This window comes from Physeter macrocephalus, chromosome 2, assembly GCF_002837175.3.
Source record: "Physeter macrocephalus isolate SW-GA chromosome 2, ASM283717v5, whole genome shotgun sequence".
Classification (NCBI taxonomy): Eukaryota; Metazoa; Chordata; class Mammalia; order Artiodactyla; family Physeteridae; genus Physeter; species Physeter macrocephalus.
In genome coordinates this window covers 47,660,459-47,679,529 of record NC_041215.1, presented here as the reverse complement: position 1 = coordinate 47,679,529, position 19,071 = coordinate 47,660,459, and the positions used below count along the sequence as shown (strand labels likewise).

The following is a 19,071-nucleotide window of genomic DNA, read 5'->3' as shown; positions in this document are numbered from 1 at the left end:
GTGGCTTTGAAAGTTGCTTTTATTTTCTGAATATAGCTTCTTAGGTTTTGTGCAAGACGGCTTTCATAGTTCGTTTCAATTCTGAGGCAGTATGTTTGTGCCTTCACTAGTATCAAAGGAAGTGACCAATTTATATGATACCTTTATTTTTTATCCTTATTATAGAATCAGCCTTCTGAAACATGCCCTGTAAAGGCTTCTTTGCTGTTAATCTAGCATGTTTAAATGAGATTTATGGAAAACCTGGTTAATCGTTCATGTATGGGATTCCCTATCTATTTTAGATCTGAGGAATAGGTAATATCAGACCAAGTTAGTGTGGGAAAAACATTTTAGAAATACTAGGGAAAATGTCACATTTAAATTTTCTTTCCATATGGGCTAGATTTCAGGTAGAGTCATTTTTTGTTCTTTTTCACAAGAAAAGTGCCAACTACCACACCAAGTTCTAAAAATTGGTCTCTTACTTTATCCTGAAAAGATCAAAGGCAAGATAAACAATTAGAGAATACAATCACTTAGGATCTTCTCTCATAACAAAATTACATTTTCCTCAAGAGAGAATTTCTTTTTGAGATAACTAGTAACAAAAAATTCTAAGACACATAGATGAGAGTTAGAAACAGATTAGCTTCCCCATTCCTTGATGACATTTGTGTATGTATAAATAATTCAGGATTATTATTCAGAAGTAGATTTGCTGGCATTTTTCAAAAACATGGTAGAAGCATACAGAATTTCCATTTGTGTTGAAAAATGCTTTCCAAGCAAGTCTTTCAGTTCCTTTGCACCCATATTGGAATGGAATAATTAACAATGGTAAGACAAGTCTCTATAGATCAAATGTTCTGTGGAACTATTGGGCAAATGCCTTGAACTACTGGCTATACAACATTTTTATAACCCTGCATCAACAACATCCAGCCCTCCCCATAGCAGTGTGTAAAACCCTGTGAAGTTATTGCTGCTTAGCACATGATAAACACACTTGCTTTTAATTAGAATAAAGGCAAATTAGAATATTAAAGGAAGAATTATCCTGTTTGGATACCCTCATGTCCATGAAATAAAATGATTCTACTGCTGTTTTTTTTTTTTGTTTTTTTGGTATGCGGGCCTCCCTCTGCTGTGGCCTCTCCCGTTGCGGAGCACAGGCTCCGTACGCGCAGGCCCAGCGGCCATGGCTCACGGGCCCAGCCGGTCCACGGCATGTGGGATCTTCCCGGACCGGGGCGCGAACCCGGTTCCCCTGCATCGGCAGGCGGACGCGCAACCACTGCGCCACCAGGGAAGCCCCTCTACTGCTGTTTTAAAAAATCTAAATATACTATGTTTTAGATGTACTCTCTATTATTTAATGAAAATATTTTAATGTTATTTACTGTCGTTTGATGAATTGAGCATTGATTAATTAATTATTTTACTATAATTTCTTTTCCCTGAGACTAAAACTGCATGTGTCTGCAAATAGAAGGAGGGTGAAACATCTTCAGTATGGATGGATAAAAAGAGAAAAAGGGTTTTCTTTTATTATTATTGTAAAGTGAAATAGACATTGCTAGACATATGCCTTGGACAATTAACTTGACTTTTCAGGGCTCTAATGTCAATTCCTGTAATAGGTGAGCACTTATTACTTCTTCAGTGGTATAGGAGGCAATGATATGACCTAGCAGTAAAAGTATAGGCCCTGGTATCAGGTTGTCTAGGTTCAAGTTCAATACTAGCTCTTTTGCCTGCTGGGTGATTTGGAGTAAATTTCTTATCCTCTCTGTGCCTCAATTTACTCATCTAAAAAAGGATCCAACAATAGCAGCTACCTTACAGAGTTGTAAATATTAACTTACGAGCTAATTCAAGTACTTGGCATTAACTTCACCTAGTGCCTAACAACAAACAAGAAATCAGTAGCTGGTAATTTTTATTATTGTTTTAATTAGTAATATTAGTATTAATAAAGTTGTTTTTAAAATTAAAATGTAATATATGTAAATATAGTGCAAAGTCAAAAAGAGAAACTGTTCTTGTCATGCAGTCTAAAAAAGGAGTATTGAAAAATGAGGGGGGGTCCCCCCTTATCATGCTACTGATAAGCATCTTATCTTATTCATAGTCTGAAGTTCACATTTTAAAATAAAGTCCCAGAGCAGAACAAAAAGCTCTGACACATATTCCACTTTTCACAGCTCTTCCAGTGTTCTCAGAAGGGGTCTTTATATAGAAATGTAGGATCCTTCATGATAACAAACATTCAAGATGTTACCCTATAGCTAGAAACCTAGTGATTGTGTAGAGCAATATTCAAATACAGGCTGAATTATGCACAATCTTTATGTAGAAAATTATGCTTCATATGAATATTCCTTAAATTTAATTTCTGTTACCTATTTCTCTTTCATCCGAACAAGAATATTATTGTGTGTGAGACAGCTGTAAATACAGTTAATGACTGGGGGAAAACAAGAAGGTGTTCTCTCATCATACCAGATATCATTTCTCTTTGGAGAACCAAAACCAAACAATAGATGATGCCCAGCAGTCGTATTGATTACTTGCAGGAACAAATTTCTGCAGTCCTACTTCATTGTCCAGATGAAACATATTCCACATAGGAATGAAGCCAAATAGCAAGTCACAATATTTGGCTTATGTCCTATGTGGAATATGGTGAAGCATAATTAAATTAAATTGGGAAATTATCTAAAATGGCAGGTAAATTATGTAGGGCATAAGCAAACAATTGCATAAATAAAGAGGCAATTTTCAAAAAAGAATCTCCTCCTGCCTCTTCAATCCTTACTCCACCCAGTCCTGTCCAATAATACCTCCATGTATAATTTAGTTCTAGGAACTCTGGATTTTCTGGGGACAAAATTGAAGAATTAGAAAGTCATTAGAATACATAATAAAAAGTCAAGAACCAAATTCTAGAATCTTCACTAAATAAACAACCCTGGGTACTCACAAGGAGTAACAAAATGTCTTACTTGCTTTAAGTAAGTACATAAAATGACTTAGAATTTCAACTGGAAAAGATTGTTGTTTTGTTTTAATGTGTAGATTTTTATGCCTTTTAATTTACTTTGCTGCTGCATTTTTAGTAAACAGTAGGCTATTTATCTTTTGTCTTTTTTTCAATTTGTTTCTATAATGCCACTTTCTATTCCTGACTTTAAAAATAAATTTGAAAAATCATTATATTATGTACCATAGATCCTTCATGAAACATTTTTTCTAAACAATTTATTGGTTCTGCTTGGCTAACCTTTATTTTCTTAATGCTACCTCATGTTGTATGTCATATAAATTTTAGAATGAAGTTGCATATAACAGAATAACCCTGTGCTATTTTTCTGTTCCCAGAGCCACAAACCTGTACAGTGAAAGATTTTCTCTGTGCCAATGGGGACTGTGTTTCTTCAAGGTTTTGGTGTGATGGAGATTTTGATTGTGCAGATGGCTCTGATGAGGTAGGCATCTTTGCAAAATCAAACAAAAAATAAAGTAGTTCCTTAAAATCGCATTCGTAATTATTATTCAATTCAAGGAGTGTGACAAGGACAGCTCTGAATGCATTTTGCTCCTGACACACTGAGATAAGTATTATATCTAAGCGCCGTGCTGCACACATCCAGCACAGGGAAAAGCTCTTGTGCTACTATTGACAGTTAATTTTATATTCTCTTTTACCTCAAGTGGTGAATGGCTGGGTTGGGAATAAGATGTTTGGAAACCCTATTCCCTATAGCTGATGCCCTTGCCATCTGTGAATTTGTTCATAAATTTAATGCAGTATTTATAGTCAGGACTAATATTTTTATGCATTTTAAACAGTTTCTTCTCCCCAATCTCTTTCTTCAGTACATATAGTCTTATAGACTTAGATATGGGTCATCAATTTTTATTAAACCGCAGGTTTAGCTTTGCTTAGATGATGAATCACAATCCATTTATAATAAGCTCTACATACACACAGTTAAGTGAAAAAGTTTAGAATTTCTCTGGATAATTCTGTAATCTTAGATTGTGCTAACATTTATAAAACTTCACGCAATTCATTACTTATGCATCTGTGCATTCGTGTTACAGATATTAATCACTCCATGATGCTTTAAAAATAATACATGACACACAGTAATAATCACTGTGATTACTATGAGAAAATAGTGATTTTCTCTGTTAATGATTTCTCATGTTACTCTCAGGAACATAGCACTTGTGTAATCAAGTCCAGTCAGAGATGAAGGAAAAATGAGGTCTTTGGAGCTCAGTGGACACCATGGCTCCTCCTGATACACAGTGACTCCCTAGGCCTCCCTAGACCATATTGACTCGAATATGTACTTACCCTCACAAAGGGCCTCCCACTGACTGTAGGCTTGGCAAGAGAGAATCCACCTGCTGCTCTAGAGGTTTCTGTGTTTCAGGTTCAGCTTCCTCAAGTATCCACTGATTACCCGCCTCTTTGGGAGACACTGCAGGTCTCTATTAATGATAGAGCCCACACTAACTAGATCTTTCCCAGCCTTCAGGTATTCTTATCAAGTTTGGACGATTCTTCTCCATTCTCTATCTTGAAAAAGTTCCCCTAATCACATACAAGAGTCTAGAGTTTGGAAACCTTAATTAATTTCTCACCTGAAGTCCAGAAAACTTAAACCTTTAGGCTGCAAAGGTCACTTAGGAGAAGATGAAAAATACCATTTCTATTCATGGGGCTATTCACAAAACAAGTCAAAATGAAATTTTTAAAAATGCACAGGGAAGTTCAAGTCTTACATTGCTCAGCTACATATTTCCTTAGTATCTATTTACTCAAAAATTGTATTAAATGTTTCCCAGTGAGGAAAATATATTTCACATAAATTCATCCATATCATTAAAATGTTTGGGTTTTGTTTTCTTTAAAAAAATGTGGGGCTTCCCTGGTGGCGCGGTGGTTGCGCGTCCGCCTGCTGATGCAGGGGAGCCGGGTTCGCGCCCCGGTCTGGGAGGATCCCGCATGCCGCGGAGCGGCTGGGCCCGTGAGCCGTGGCCGCTGGGCCTGCGCGTCCGGAGCCTGTGCTCCGCAATGGGAGAGGCCACGGCAGTGAGAGGCCCGCGTACCGCAAAAAAAAAAAAAAAAAAAAAAAAAAACAGAAAAAAAAAAAAATGTGTTCCATCAGCACCATGTCATTGTGAAGCATCAAGAGGTGGGGATATATTGCTTAAGGCTTGTGATTTCGTCTTTCATGTTGTTCACTAGATGTCCAACATACGTAAACAGAATCAAACACTTCTTTTTCAAAATCTTATTCGCGTGAAAGTAGACATCCTTATCCATGCCGTTTCTCTCATGCTGTAAGTTCATGGACATAGTTCTCAGATGGCTGAATATATCTGCATTATCTGGACATTTTTATGATAATGTCCCTAGGGAATTAAATTAACTCTCTGAAAGCTGCTCTTTCTCTACATTTACAGACATTTGGTATAGTCTATATGTAAGGAAGTGGCTAACACTATGGGCAGCTGATTTCTATTTCCTTTCTAAAATCTAGCATGATAGGTTTCATTGACAAGAAAAGCAAGCAGACAAACAAACAAATAAAAAGGTGAGCTGAACAAATGGCTAGAAAGCATAATTACATGCAGGATATTCTCATATTGGGAACAAAAGAAAATTGTGAGGATTAATTTTGTATGAATGTTAACTGAATTAGTTTGTTAATTTCCAGCCAAAACAAAAAAAAAGAAACCAAAAACTTGGATCAATGTAATTGTGTATCAAGTTAGTGACAAACACAGAGAAGAACTATTTAAAGTGCCTTTAAAATATAATATATGGGGTGCTTCCCTGGTGGCGCAGTGGTTGAGAGTCCGCCTGCCGATGCAGGGAACGCGGGTTCGTGCCCCGGTCCGGGAAGATCCCACGTGCCGCGGAGCAGCTGGGCCCGTGAGCCATGGCTGCTGAGCCTGCACGTCCGGAGCCTGTGCTCCGCAAAGAGGCCACAACAGTGAGAGGCCCGCGTACAGCAATAAAATATATATATATATATATATATATATATGTAATATATGTCCTCTGTAAGGACAAAAAGAAATGTAAAAGAATCTTAAACTGTATTCGTAGATATGTTATTAAATAATAACATTGGTTTTGCTAATTTGAATTTCATATATCAATATCTTAAGGGTAGGATAGTTCAAATGTTAAATTTTTAAAATATTATTAACACTCAAAATTTTTAAGTAAAATAAAGGAGATACAAATCTAGAAACAATGAAAGTAAATAAAAGTCCTGTAATTAAATTCAAAAGTATCAGTTTGAGATCTTGATTTATTTTTCTCTTTTTAAAAATATATATTCTTAGCTCTGCCACTGAAAAATCCTAAAACCAATGACATCCCAGCCTTAAAGACTATCTCTAACACTCACATCATGACCTCTAAATACATTTTCCAATTAACAGAATCAAAACCCCTTTAAGAAATGTTTAATTCTACGTCTGAGAAAGGAAATTGACAAAATGAGCCGCTAACATCTTGTCAAGCCAGAAAACAAGGCTATTAGGATAGTGTCTAGAGTACATAGGAGCAAAATTGCAGGGCTTTCCACTGACAAAAAGGACAATTTGAGCATCAGAAAGAAAAAACAAATGACTGTAATGTATTGAAATATAACAAATGTACAAAAATACATGAGTTCATAATAATACTTAAACAAATAAAAAGCTCAATTGTTACTTTGGAGGTTGCTAATGTATCAACATTCTTAGATTCACTCAGCCAAAATCAGAATGTGGGACATTCTATAGAGCAAATGACCTGGTTCCTTCAAGTAATAAATGGCATTAAAAAAAAGTAGGGGAATGGAAAATAGTTACACATTACAAGAAACTCAAATCAAACTCAGTGTATAGACATCTTTTTTTTTTTTTTTTTTTGCGGTACGCGGGCCTCTCATTGCCGTGGCCTCTCCCCTTGCGGAGCACAGGCTCCGGACGCGCAGGCTCAGCAGCCATGGCTCACGGGCCTAGCCGCTCCGCTCCATGTGGGATCCTCCCAGACCGGGGCACGAACCCGTGTCCCCTGCATCGGCAGGCGGACTCTCAACCGCTACGCCACCAGGGAAGCCCTATAGACATCTTTTACATCCTTCTTTTACCAAACAGTATTTTTATATAGTTAAGAAAATAAGAAAATTTTTAATGTGGATTGGGAATAACTTTAAGAAATTTTTGTTAATTCCATGATACTGTTAATTTTCTGAAGCTATCATTGTTATGTTAAAGTTCATAATATAAGTAAATTGGGGGAGCGGATTATGAAACGTGAATAACCAAGTGTGGATAATTGTTAAATATGCATGATGAGCATGTGGGTCTTATTATTCTATTCTCTCTATTTTTCTGTATGTTTTTAAATGTCTAAGATAATTAAATACCCCACAAATATAAACACAGACACACTGCATCAACTATACTGTAATCTATTATAAATCAAAATCTTCTGATGATAGAAAAAGTGTCTAGAAGTATTACCTTCTGTGTTATTGTCAATACAAATAGACCAGTGTTACTGGTTACTGAACTCTTTTACTTGAATTAGCCTTATTGCTGAGGTGAACATTAATTAATTCTATAAATATATACTGAGCAGTTATAATCAACACATATATTAGACACTTGATTCATAGACAGACATGATCCCTATCCTAGTGGACCTGAATTACATAAAATGTTAATTTATATTCCTGATTTTCTACATTTGCTACTTCGTTCATTCAACCATTTATTCAGCAGTTTTTATTGAATGCTTACTTATTGAATGTGTCCCAGGCATAGTACTGGGCATGGAAGAGGAAGGTGGTGAACAAAATATATGAAATTACTTTCTCATGACCAGTGCATGGGCTGTTTCTTCAACGTCATGCACCATTACATAACTTACCCCTCAGATACAGCACGTTTCTAATTCTCCTTACACATGAAAAATCTTCTCTTAGTTCCATTTCTGTTTAAACTTCTTCTGTGAAACCTTTAAGAATTCATATGTTTAAAGCATATTCATTTATCTTGACAGTATATTTCACTGCAATTGTTGGTTTAGGTGCTGGTCTTCTATTAGAATTTATCAAATATGGGGAGTAATCTTAGTTTTCTTTGCATTATTATTTAAGAAACTCTAGTAAACGGTAAATCTTCAATACTTGGGAGAAGAAGGGAAGAAGAAAGGAAGGAAAGAAGAAAATCAGTTATATAGCAGGCAGTCTAAACTGCCATCAGCAAAGAGAAAACTATAGGAATTTAGAAAATAAACTCTTCTTTCTTACATGGGATGAAACTGGGAAGAAGCAGGGAGTAATAGTTTGATATGCTTCATTCACTGGGAGTTTCACAAGCTGTGAGAGTGCTGCACCTTTTGTGAAAGGAGCAGACAAATAGATTTTGGCAACAGTAGAATTTGCTAAACAGCAGAAAAACAGCATCCCAGCAAGATATTTCACTGGAGCATCCCATTTCAATCAGAGCGGTCAGACTCAAGGAAAGTAAATTTCTAGTGGATCCCTTTCACTGATCTCACATAAAGAACTGAAAGACCCCCAACGGTATCACTACTATCTTATTTGACTTCCAAATAAAATCTGTATGCGAGCTAGCAGAAAATGCCAATTGTGACAGTTCATTTCACAGTTCTACAGGAACAAATGTCAGGAGAGTGGAAAAAGAATATGAACAGCAACCAAACTGTAAAAGAACAGGTACAGAGGGAACACAAATGGGAATAAGAGGAAAGAAAGAACATTAGGGGAAGTTTTGCCAAGGCAAGACAGAGTTGCCTTAGGATTCTTAGTTGTTTCACGTTCATCCTTCCACCCCACTCCCAAGGAACCAGCTGTACTTGCTTAGAAATATTTTTTAGCCCTTTTATTTCCCCACAATCTTCATCGTCACTTACACTTATTAAAATTACATTACCCTGTAACTGTCTATTGGAGAATGAGCCACTCAGAGCAATTTAATTAGTTGATAAAGCCATGGGATTTATGTTCTTTTTACATTTCTCTGTTTTATTATGACTAAGAGACAAATGAAAGTGGAAAAGGATTATAATGTTATATAGTCACAAGCTTAAATGTGACCATCTGAGTTTCTTGTATGTGTCTTTTTTGAGTTTGAAGACATTTGTCTAAAAAATTAATTTTAATTATGTCTGTGTTGTTTTTGACAGAGAAATTGTGAAACAAGTTGTTCCAAAGATCAGTTCCAGTGTTCCAATGGTCAGTGTATATCAGCAAAATGGAAATGCGATGGCCATGAAGACTGTAAATATGGAGAAGATGAGAAAAACTGTGAGCCAGGTAAAATTCTTGAGGCCATATTTCATTTAACTAGTATTTTAACTTGGTTAGAATTTAAATTTAAGCAATGATATGCATAAAACACTGGCAAATGTACATATTTACTGTTTTTAATAAATAATCTGAAATATCTGTAGATAAATTAATTGGTGTGCCCTTCATATATTTTGAAAGTGTTTTGGCAGGTAAGATTGTTATTATTTCAAGATCCAAGCATTGCTCCCCAAAATTTGGTTTTCTGGTCTCTATATTTTTCTACACCATTTGGAGTTGTTTTTCCAAGACAGCAACATGAAATATGTTGAAACTGTAAGTATGATAAAAGTCAGTTTTCAATTCTGGAAATTAAGGTTATAAAACAGAATGTAGTAGTTTCAATGTGATACCAACTGAGAAAAAGGATGTCTATTATTTCTATTTATATCATGGTCCAAAATAAAAATAAAATTAAGACACAAAACCAGAGTATAGGAAGAAAAACCCAATTTATACATTTCTATTCCTTAAACATGACTTTAAATATACTCATTAAATTAACTTTTATACTTAGGAATTTTAATAACAATATTCTACAGGAAAAAAAATACTGGGGAAAAAATCACTTTGTAATCTATGTATATGGTTATAAGCACTTTCATGGTTAAATTACTTTGAGAGACTAGGTCAGAATTGCAGATACCTGGCACACACATTACCATTGTCCCAGTACCGTGCCCATGGTTCATGTTGCTAATTGATCACATCTTTTTTCTTACTGAATCCAGACATATTCCCAGACTCCTTATTAATACAGATCCCTAGGCAAACACTGCCAATTAAAAGAAATTAAATCCCAAGGGAAAAGCTTTTTAGCATTCCTGGACTAAGTAATTTAGACCACAGGTCATTATGTAAGTACATTTGGCTACCTAGTAGTCTAATATAAGGCCAAGAACCCCAGAGGTTTGAATGCAAACTCAGCAAACTCAAACATGTAGACAAAGAAAGGTCTCATCATTATTATGTCAATTAATTAAATTGGGTATTGGTAGTAACTTATTTATCCACATTTTTAAAAATTTTTCCATATCATAAAGAAATACTTCGAATTCTACAGACTCTGCTAATTATACATATATTCATATTTAAAACCCCAAACCAAAAAAAAAAAAACTTCTTAAAACTTATGTAAATATGACATTTATATCAAAACAGCCAAATAGATATCATGGGGTCTATGAGACTATGCCAAGATTTCCACTTTTAGCTTTATACAATGCACATACGAATTAACACTCCCAAAGGTCACTAAATCCTATTACAGTTTTAAAAATAATTTGAGGCTTTTGTCTTTTAAATAAATTAGTTTAAAATTGTAAAAAAATGCATTTACCTCTTCACAAATCAGAAGGATGGAGGATATAGAGGGTTTTTTTCTTTCCCTTTCTTTCTTTAGTCTAGTGAGTTGCATACTTATTGTACAGGCTATTACATCATGAGGTATATTTAATACAATGCAATAATATTGTAAAGCACATCTTAAGTCAATATTTAATATCAGATGTTGAATATAGCTCAAATAATCTAAACTATTTTCATTACTACGTATAATTTTTATATGCTTATATATGCTTTTATCTATCAACCATTCATTCTGTTCACTAAATCTAAATTTCAACTTTATATTCAGCTTCTCCTACTTGCTCATCAAGTGAATATATATGTGCCAGTGGAGGATGTATTTCAGCATCTTTGAAATGTAATGGAGAATATGATTGTGCTGATGGTTCAGATGAGGTAAAATCTATCTTTTGGTTAAAATCTCTGAATTACAAGAATTAGGTTTGAGAAAGCAAATATAGTAAAAACAAAGAGTCAGAATCTTGATTCTTAGCACTGTCTAAAATGTCAAGACAAGAACATTGAATACAGTAATTTCAGCAAATACCTGAATCTTCGTGCTGTCCATAGACTAAACCCTATTGTCATTTGCAGAGGTGATATTCATTAAATAAAAATAAAACAAAGCCCACAGTATAATCAATCTCCAGTATTGTCAGCTGCATGTTTATCTTGCTTGTGACGATAACATTATCATTAATGAAAACTGCAGTGGCCGTTTGTATTTGAACAGATGGACTGTGTGACTGAGTGTAAAGAAGATCAGTTTCGATGCAGAAATAAAGCCCACTGTATTCCAATTAGATGGCTTTGCGATGGAATTCATGACTGTGTGGATGGCAGTGACGAAGAGAACTGTGACAGAGGTAAGGTACTTTGTGTGTGTGCGTGTGTGTGTGTGCGCGCGCCTGCAAATAAGAGAATGGCAGTTAAGATGCTACGCAGAATATTTACATAGTGTGCTAGAGGCAGAGGATAAGATCATTAAATGATTCTCCTTTTCTAGTTTCATTACATAATAGCCTATTCTAAATAAGCAAAATCTGGCTCATTTTCAGACAAGAGTATAAATTCCTCTTCATATAACAAAGACAACCAAAATGCAAGTGTGTTTTGGGTGCCCATCATGAGCATGTCTTTAGACTAGATGTTGGGTCAGGGATGGGGATATGAGAAGAATCCAGGGAACATAGCCACTATAGCCATTCCTACCAAAGTATTTTCTGGGCATGTTTCTCTTCCACATTGCTTGCCTTGTTTCTGAAAGACTAGAAACAGCATATGGTATACTATACAACACCTACTAATATGCTAGATCATATATAGGTTATAGGTTGTGCCCCAAATTTCTTTCTTGCCATATGGTTGAGAAAATGACCTACAATATTTGTCAGTCTGAAAGAAACTTTCTGTTTTATAGCATCATTTTTTTCCAGCTGTGTGAAAATCCTGACAGATAACTTTTTAGTTTAAGTCACCACATTAAAAACAGCAATTATGGCTACTTTAGAGTTAATGAGAGGAAAGCAAAGAAATTATAGGGTGAATCTTAAAATGACCACAAATTGCAGCATTCTTATTATTTTCATAAGATATATTATGAAATATATATCTTATTAATATATATTATAATATATATATTTAGATATATAATTAGATATATTGTTTAAATACAAAATTTATTTTTACCTACTTATAAAAGTCTCTCAGTCAACTTTACATTTTAGAATATTTGGAACATCATCAACAGAGATGATATTAGATATTGACATATGTTGCAAGGCATTTGAACAGACATTCAGGGTTTACACAGTTTAAATGGACCTAAAGTATTTACTTCTGTAAATATCTAGTTGCTCAAGGAAAAATATCTTCTACTTTCTTTAATATTAGATCAAAACTTTATGATGTACTATATTTCTATTCCAAACCTGATAAAGTATAGTTATATCAGCAGAAGAAATCCTATTTCTCATTTGGAATCTGCAGTGCCTTATAAAAAACTGTAAAAGATTAAACTTCCGTAATAGCTGTTTCTACTTTAGCTTAAGTTCTCACACTCTCTGTAATTGGTTACTCTAGAGAAAGCAAACTTTGTGGACATTCTGGTACCAACAACTCATATACAATCTTATAGTCAAAGACTTTGGGACCACAATTAAGCTACTCATCATTTACCATTTTCTAACTAATAAGCTCTATCCCCTCAGCTTCAGTCACTGTCACCAGTCTTGTTCTTTCCCTCATGGCTTCCTATCTGGGCTATTAGTGACCCAATTGGTCACCAGTACATCCTATTCACTGCTGCCATGTTCATCTTATTTAAATGTAACTCTGGTTATGTCCATCTTTACTTAAAGCTCTTCCTGGTTAGATACAAATACCACAACCTGGCAGTCAGGGTTATAAGAGAATGATCCCATTTCACCTTTCCAGTCTTATAACTCTACTAATCCTCTTTATGTATCATAAATTCTAGCCAAACTGGAAGATAATATTCAAGCAATATCCTCCATGCTTTTCAGCATCTTTCTTGATTATTCTACTATTTTGCCATCTCACTACCTTTGCCAGTAAAAATTATATCTATTCTTTTAAGTCCATCTCAGTTACTACTGTGTCTTCAACCAAATGGCAGTCTTTTTTTAGTTTCCCTAGGAAGCATTTGATTGCATTCCTGTTGTCATGTTCTTCCTTCTAATATAATCACTTCTGTATTATTTGACTAAGCTTCCCTGTTGGAATATGAGTTTCTTGCTGTGAAAAATTAGGAAGGCAAACAAAATGTGGGAGTACATTTCAGGCAGTGGGGTCATGATGTTCAAAGTCACAGAGGTGAGGGAAGCGATCTGTTTAGGAGCGACAAGTAATTGAGGAGTCATGCTATAGAACTTGGTTTTAGCATTATGCATGTTGAGGAGTTTTCCAAGGCTTCTGAGGAGTTTTCTAATATTAAAAAAGGAAGGGGTGATGGGATTTGAACTATGTAACAGCACAGAGAATTTACTGAGATGAGAATCAAGCAGTCCAGTTTCTTGTCTTATCTCCATGGACATTTCTGTGCTCATGTTCTCATGCTATCAAGTCCAGCCACAGTGAAATGTCTCCAACAGCTGTAGAAACACCTGGAAAGTTAGTGTGTGCCTGGGAGGGTGGGTGGTGGTGGGCAATCCTTTTAGGATTTAGCTACTTTTTTAATATTGGGTTTCATAAAAAAATGTGTTTGAACAAAGGATTCCAGGTTAAAAAATCAAACATTAAAGTAAAAAACTGAACGTTATAGTATTTGAAATCTGAGACAACTTTCAGATTTAAAATGACTATTAAATGTTTAAGCTTACTGACTAAAAAAAGAGTTGAGAGCCATTCAACCATTTAGAAATATGTCAAAGCTCCCCTACCCTCCCTATTTCTGCTTCTAACACTTCTTGGGTTCCTTTGCTGCTAAGTAATTAAATTCCAATGGAATACCTTGTTGGTTAAAATGTTTGATCCTGTATGGATGTACCATAAGGCATGACCAAGTTCAGATTTCTACTATTTGATTTGCTGCCAGGAAGTTGTTTAGGTATTGGAAAAAAGCACTTCAAGGCACTGAGGAGATAAAATGCCAGAATAAACATCTCTTCTGTTAAATGTTACTTCCATTCATCTCAAATCTGGACACGTTAGCTAACAGGGGTTAAGTGCTGGGGGCTGGGAGATAAGAGAGCTGCAGGATAAACATGGAACATTTTCAATGTGAATCAGTTTTACTGGTTTACTTTAAAAGGACTGAAATCCCAAATACTATGGAATTAAAAGCAGCATTCACTTTTTAAAAAAATAAATTTATTTATTTATTTTTTGTTGCATTGGGTCTTTGTTGCTGCATGAGGGCTTCCTCTAGTTGCGGCGAGCGGGGGCTACTCTTCGTTGCGGTGCGCGGGCTTCTCATTGTGGTGGCTTCTCATTGCGGAGCACAGGCTCTAGGAGCACGGGCTTCACGAGTCGTGGCGCACGGGCTCAGTAATGGTGGCACACGGGCTTAGTTGCTTCACGGCATGTGGCATCTTCCCGGACCAGGGCTCGAACCCATGTCCCCTGCATTGGCAGGCGGATTCTTAACCACTGCGCTACGAGGGAAGCCCAACAGTCACATTTTTAAAGGTAAACCATGTTGCCTTAAGGAAACTTGGTGTTTGTTTTGGCCTGAGCTTTCAAACTTTATTCTTTATAGCAATTTTGTTGGAAAAGATAGTTATTCTTTTTAGTAATTATCAGCTCAAATGCGTATATTATTATAGAAATTATAAAATATTATATATTTAAGCTTATCTCAACCCAAATAAAGATGAGAACTCTAGATGATTATTTTCTGTGATGATTCACTTGTCCAAATTTCTATGAAACTGCCAAGAGCTAAGTTATATTTAAACATAGGTTGTTGTTAATTAATATATACTTATCTATTTTTCTAATAACCTCCCATTGAGCTGATCAAGAACATAACTAGGAAACTGGGATTTTAATCCAGCTAATCTCTTTAAATTATACCTGTTTTTAATTGTTTATGTGTGCTTCATGCCATTTCAAAATAAGCTTGTTAAGTTAAGATGTCTTGAGGTGGCTAGACCTGGAGTCTGTCATACAGAGTGAAGTAAGTCAGAAGGAGAAAAACAAATACCGTATGCTAACACATATATATGGAATCTAAGAAAAAAAAAATGTCATGAAGAGATTAGTGGTAGGACAGGAATAAAACACAGACCTACTAGAGCATGGACTTGAGGACATGGGGAGGGGGAAGGGTAAGCTGTGACGAAGTGAGAGACCTACTAGAGCATGGACTTGAGGACATGGGGAGGGGGAAGGGTAAGCTGTGACGAAGTGAGAGACCTACTAGAGCATGGACTTGAGGACATGGGGAGGGGGAAGGGTAAGCTGTGACGAACACCCACCACCTCGGCCCCCCCCATGCATTTTTTGCAATGCAAATTCTTCCTAGTACAATAGGAAACCTTTCGTAGGTTATCATAAAACCTTTGCCTTTCTGCTACAATTATGATTTCATTTATATTTCTCTTCTTCTTAATAAAAATAGTGGCATGTCCAACACTTTTTTTTGTTTTATTTATTTATTTCTGGCCACACTTTGTGGCATGCAGGATCTTGGTTCCTCCATCAGGGATCGAACCTGTGTCCCCTGCAATGGAAGCCTGGAGTCTTAACCACTGGGCTGCCATACAAGTCCCATGTCCCACACTCTTATGGGGAAAATGATAATGTTATGTAATGCAATACCTTTGGGAACTCATTTTTTTTCCTTTTAACAAGACTGATGTGCTACAAATAGAGTTTTTAAAAATAATCAGAGGATGTCAAGAGTTCACAAATTCTGTTTGAATTTAATCCATTTTAGAATGGAACATGTGATGAGATTTAGTCATTAGAATCTTTATTCTGAAAGAATACAACTCTATTTCATATTCTATGGATTTTGATATTGAATTAAGCCAAAGCTCACCTCAAACCAATATTCATATCTTTAATACTAAAGGCTGTTCATGTTATATCTTTTTGTTTTCAGACAGAGTTCCTAAATGGTAATATATTTTCTTGCATTGATTTTGATAATTGAGATTATTTTTTAAATTAGGGCATTTTTAGAGTTGAACATTGCAGATGTTTGAAAGAAAAGGGCATCCCAATGCCAGATATTGTACTGTCAGAAGTCTCACATGGTGACATTCACCTTGCTGCACTCACCAAGGACCTGCCTTTTTCTGTGTCTTAGTTTGTTAGTGCTCAGAGGTGTCAATGTAAGCTGTACCAGTTCTGTTAAGCATTTTTGAAGGAAAACTTAGACCCGTTCTGAATGGTATCACTATAAATTCTTGGCCTCAGCTTCAACTACCACTCAAGATTCTAAGCAATCTACCTATATGTTTTTAATCGTCTCTCTCTACCATTAACCATATCTGGTTTTGAAAAAGTTGATTTATTATCTCACATTCCACCTCACAGCAATAGTAAAAATCCTGAGCTTTTTTCAACATCTAGACACAAAATTAACTAAGCTACATATAGCTGTGCCTAGCATTTCCTCCTTCCTTTCTCTTGAAATGGAAGACTTGTCTTCCAGCCTAAGGATAATCCTTTTATTTTGCTTTAGATCTCAAATCCTTCACACTTTCTTGATTCTCAAGGAATTCATTATCTGAATTACCTTTTCTCTCTTCTGTATCCTCAACATTACCTTGTCTACTGAATTCCTTAACTTCCTCTTTTCTTCCTCTCCTTTAAAGCTAAACTTCTGGACTACAAATTCTTCATCTATAATAAACAACTACAAACATTTCACTAAACCCACCACCACTTCACTAAAGCTACTCTCTTAGCATCATTTAAATGTGCTAACTATTAACTTATTGTTAGAAAAGTTTTCAGGTATTTTTCCAACCACTCTGGCTACTTCTTCTCAGTCTCTTTGGTAGATTCCTCTTTAACTTTTTTTTTTTTTTTTTTTTTTTTGTGGTACGCGGGCCTCTCACTGTTGTGGCCTCTCCCGTTGCGGAGCACAGGCTCCGGACGCACAGGCTCAGCGGCCATGGCTCACGGGCCTAGCCGCTCCGCGGCATGTGGGATCTTCCCGGACCGGGGCACGAACCCGTGTCCCCTGCACCAGCAGGCGGACTCTCAACCACTGCGCCACCAGGGAAGCCCCAGATTCCTCTTTATCTATTCAAACTTTAAACGCTGTTTTTCTCTGTGTTCTCTTCTAAATTTCAAATAATAACTGTATTCTGATCATTCCCGACTCTACATTTACGCCTCAGAAACCTATCCCATATTTCAGACACATTTATCCACTAGCCTGCTAAATATCACCACATGATTGTCTTACCAGTAACCTAAATGAATTGTGTCATATTTCCACTAAACCTCATCCTCCTAATGTGATCTTTTATTTATTGAATGACACCAACATTCACTGAATGATCCAAACAAACCAAAAATTGAGTACTGTGTTTGACTATTCACTCTCCTTTACCACCCTCATCTAGTTAGCCATCAGATCCTGAGGATTCTACCTCCTGAAGAGCTCTCAAATGTAGCTACTCTAAATCAGGTTTCCATCAGTTGTTTTCTGAATTGCTTCAAGCCCTCTTCAAATTGGTCTTTTTCCTCTCATCTTGGCTTTACTCTCCCTGTCTTCATTTCTGAGTTTTCCTCACTGTAGCTAGTGTTGTCATTCTAAAACCCAAATCTGATTCTGTGATTTCCTAAGTTAAATCTTTGCTACTGGAAGTGAATTACTAGAGATTAGTGTGCAAGTCAAAACTCAGAACAAGAAGAGCTTATTGACTCTCACAAGCCTAGGCTCATTATTCTCTCCAAAGTACATACATAAAATGAACAATGCTTCTTTCTTGGAATTTTCTAGGCTTGCAAGGATGAGCACTGTCACTCCCCAGCTCCGTGTTTTAATAAACATATCCATTTTTAATATGTTAATACCTTCAATCATCAAATCTCACCAATATAGAAATGATACTACTTATATATGAAATTTAAATTGGTAATATAATTTTCTGAGAGCAACTTATTAATCTTAATTTTAAATTCCCATCAAGTTTCTTTGTGTGATTTCCCCATGTACTCCTTGCAAATATGAACTTATAAATCTTAACAATACCTCTTTTGTAGCATATGAAAATGTTGAGCCCCATAGAAATTAATACACTTTTCCAAAGCAAGACAAAGCAAGTTCCTATCTCCCTAACCATTGCCATTTCTGCTATATATTGCTACATATCTAGACATACAACTAAAGTTTATTTGCACTTTGGGTCCTTTGCCTGTGGTGGCTGTATTTAATTTTAAGTTAGAATGTCCCTGCATTCTTTTTTTTTCTTAACATCTTTATTGGAGTATAATTGCTTTACAATGTTGTGTTAGTTTCTGCTGTATAACAAAGTGAATCAGCTACACATATACATATATGCCCATATCCCATCCCTCTTGCATGTCCCTCCCACCCTTCCTATCCCACCCCTCTAAGTGGTCACAGCACCGAGCTGATCTCCCTGTGCTATGTAGCTGCTTTCCACTAGCTATCTATTTTACATTTGGTAGTGTATATATGTCAGTGTCACTCTATCACTTCGTCCCAGCTTACCCTTCCCCATCCCTGTGTCCTCAAGTCCATTCTCTACGTCTGTGTCTTTATTCTTGTCCTGCCCTTAGGTTCTTCAGAAACTTTTTTTTTTTTTTTTTAGATTCCATATATATGTGTTAGCATACGGTATTTGTTTTTCTCTTTCTGACTTTCTTCACTCTGTATGACAGACTCTAGGTCCATCCA

General features: G+C 35.9%; 1 protein-coding gene across 1 annotated transcript in view; it reads left to right on the top strand.

Annotated features, from left to right (window-relative positions):
* LRP1B (LDL receptor related protein 1B) overlaps nt 1-19,071 on the top strand; it is a 1,933,320-nt gene that overhangs the window by 1,780,584 nt on the left and 133,665 nt on the right. The window contains exons 68-71 of the mRNA XM_024122386.1: nt 3,364-3,470; nt 9,215-9,344; nt 11,014-11,120; nt 11,437-11,590. Of these exons, the coding sequence (XP_023978154.1) occupies nt 3,364-3,470; nt 9,215-9,344; nt 11,014-11,120; nt 11,437-11,590 (498 nt within the window). The remainder of the gene's footprint in view (nt 1-3,363; nt 3,471-9,214; nt 9,345-11,013; nt 11,121-11,436; nt 11,591-19,071) is intronic.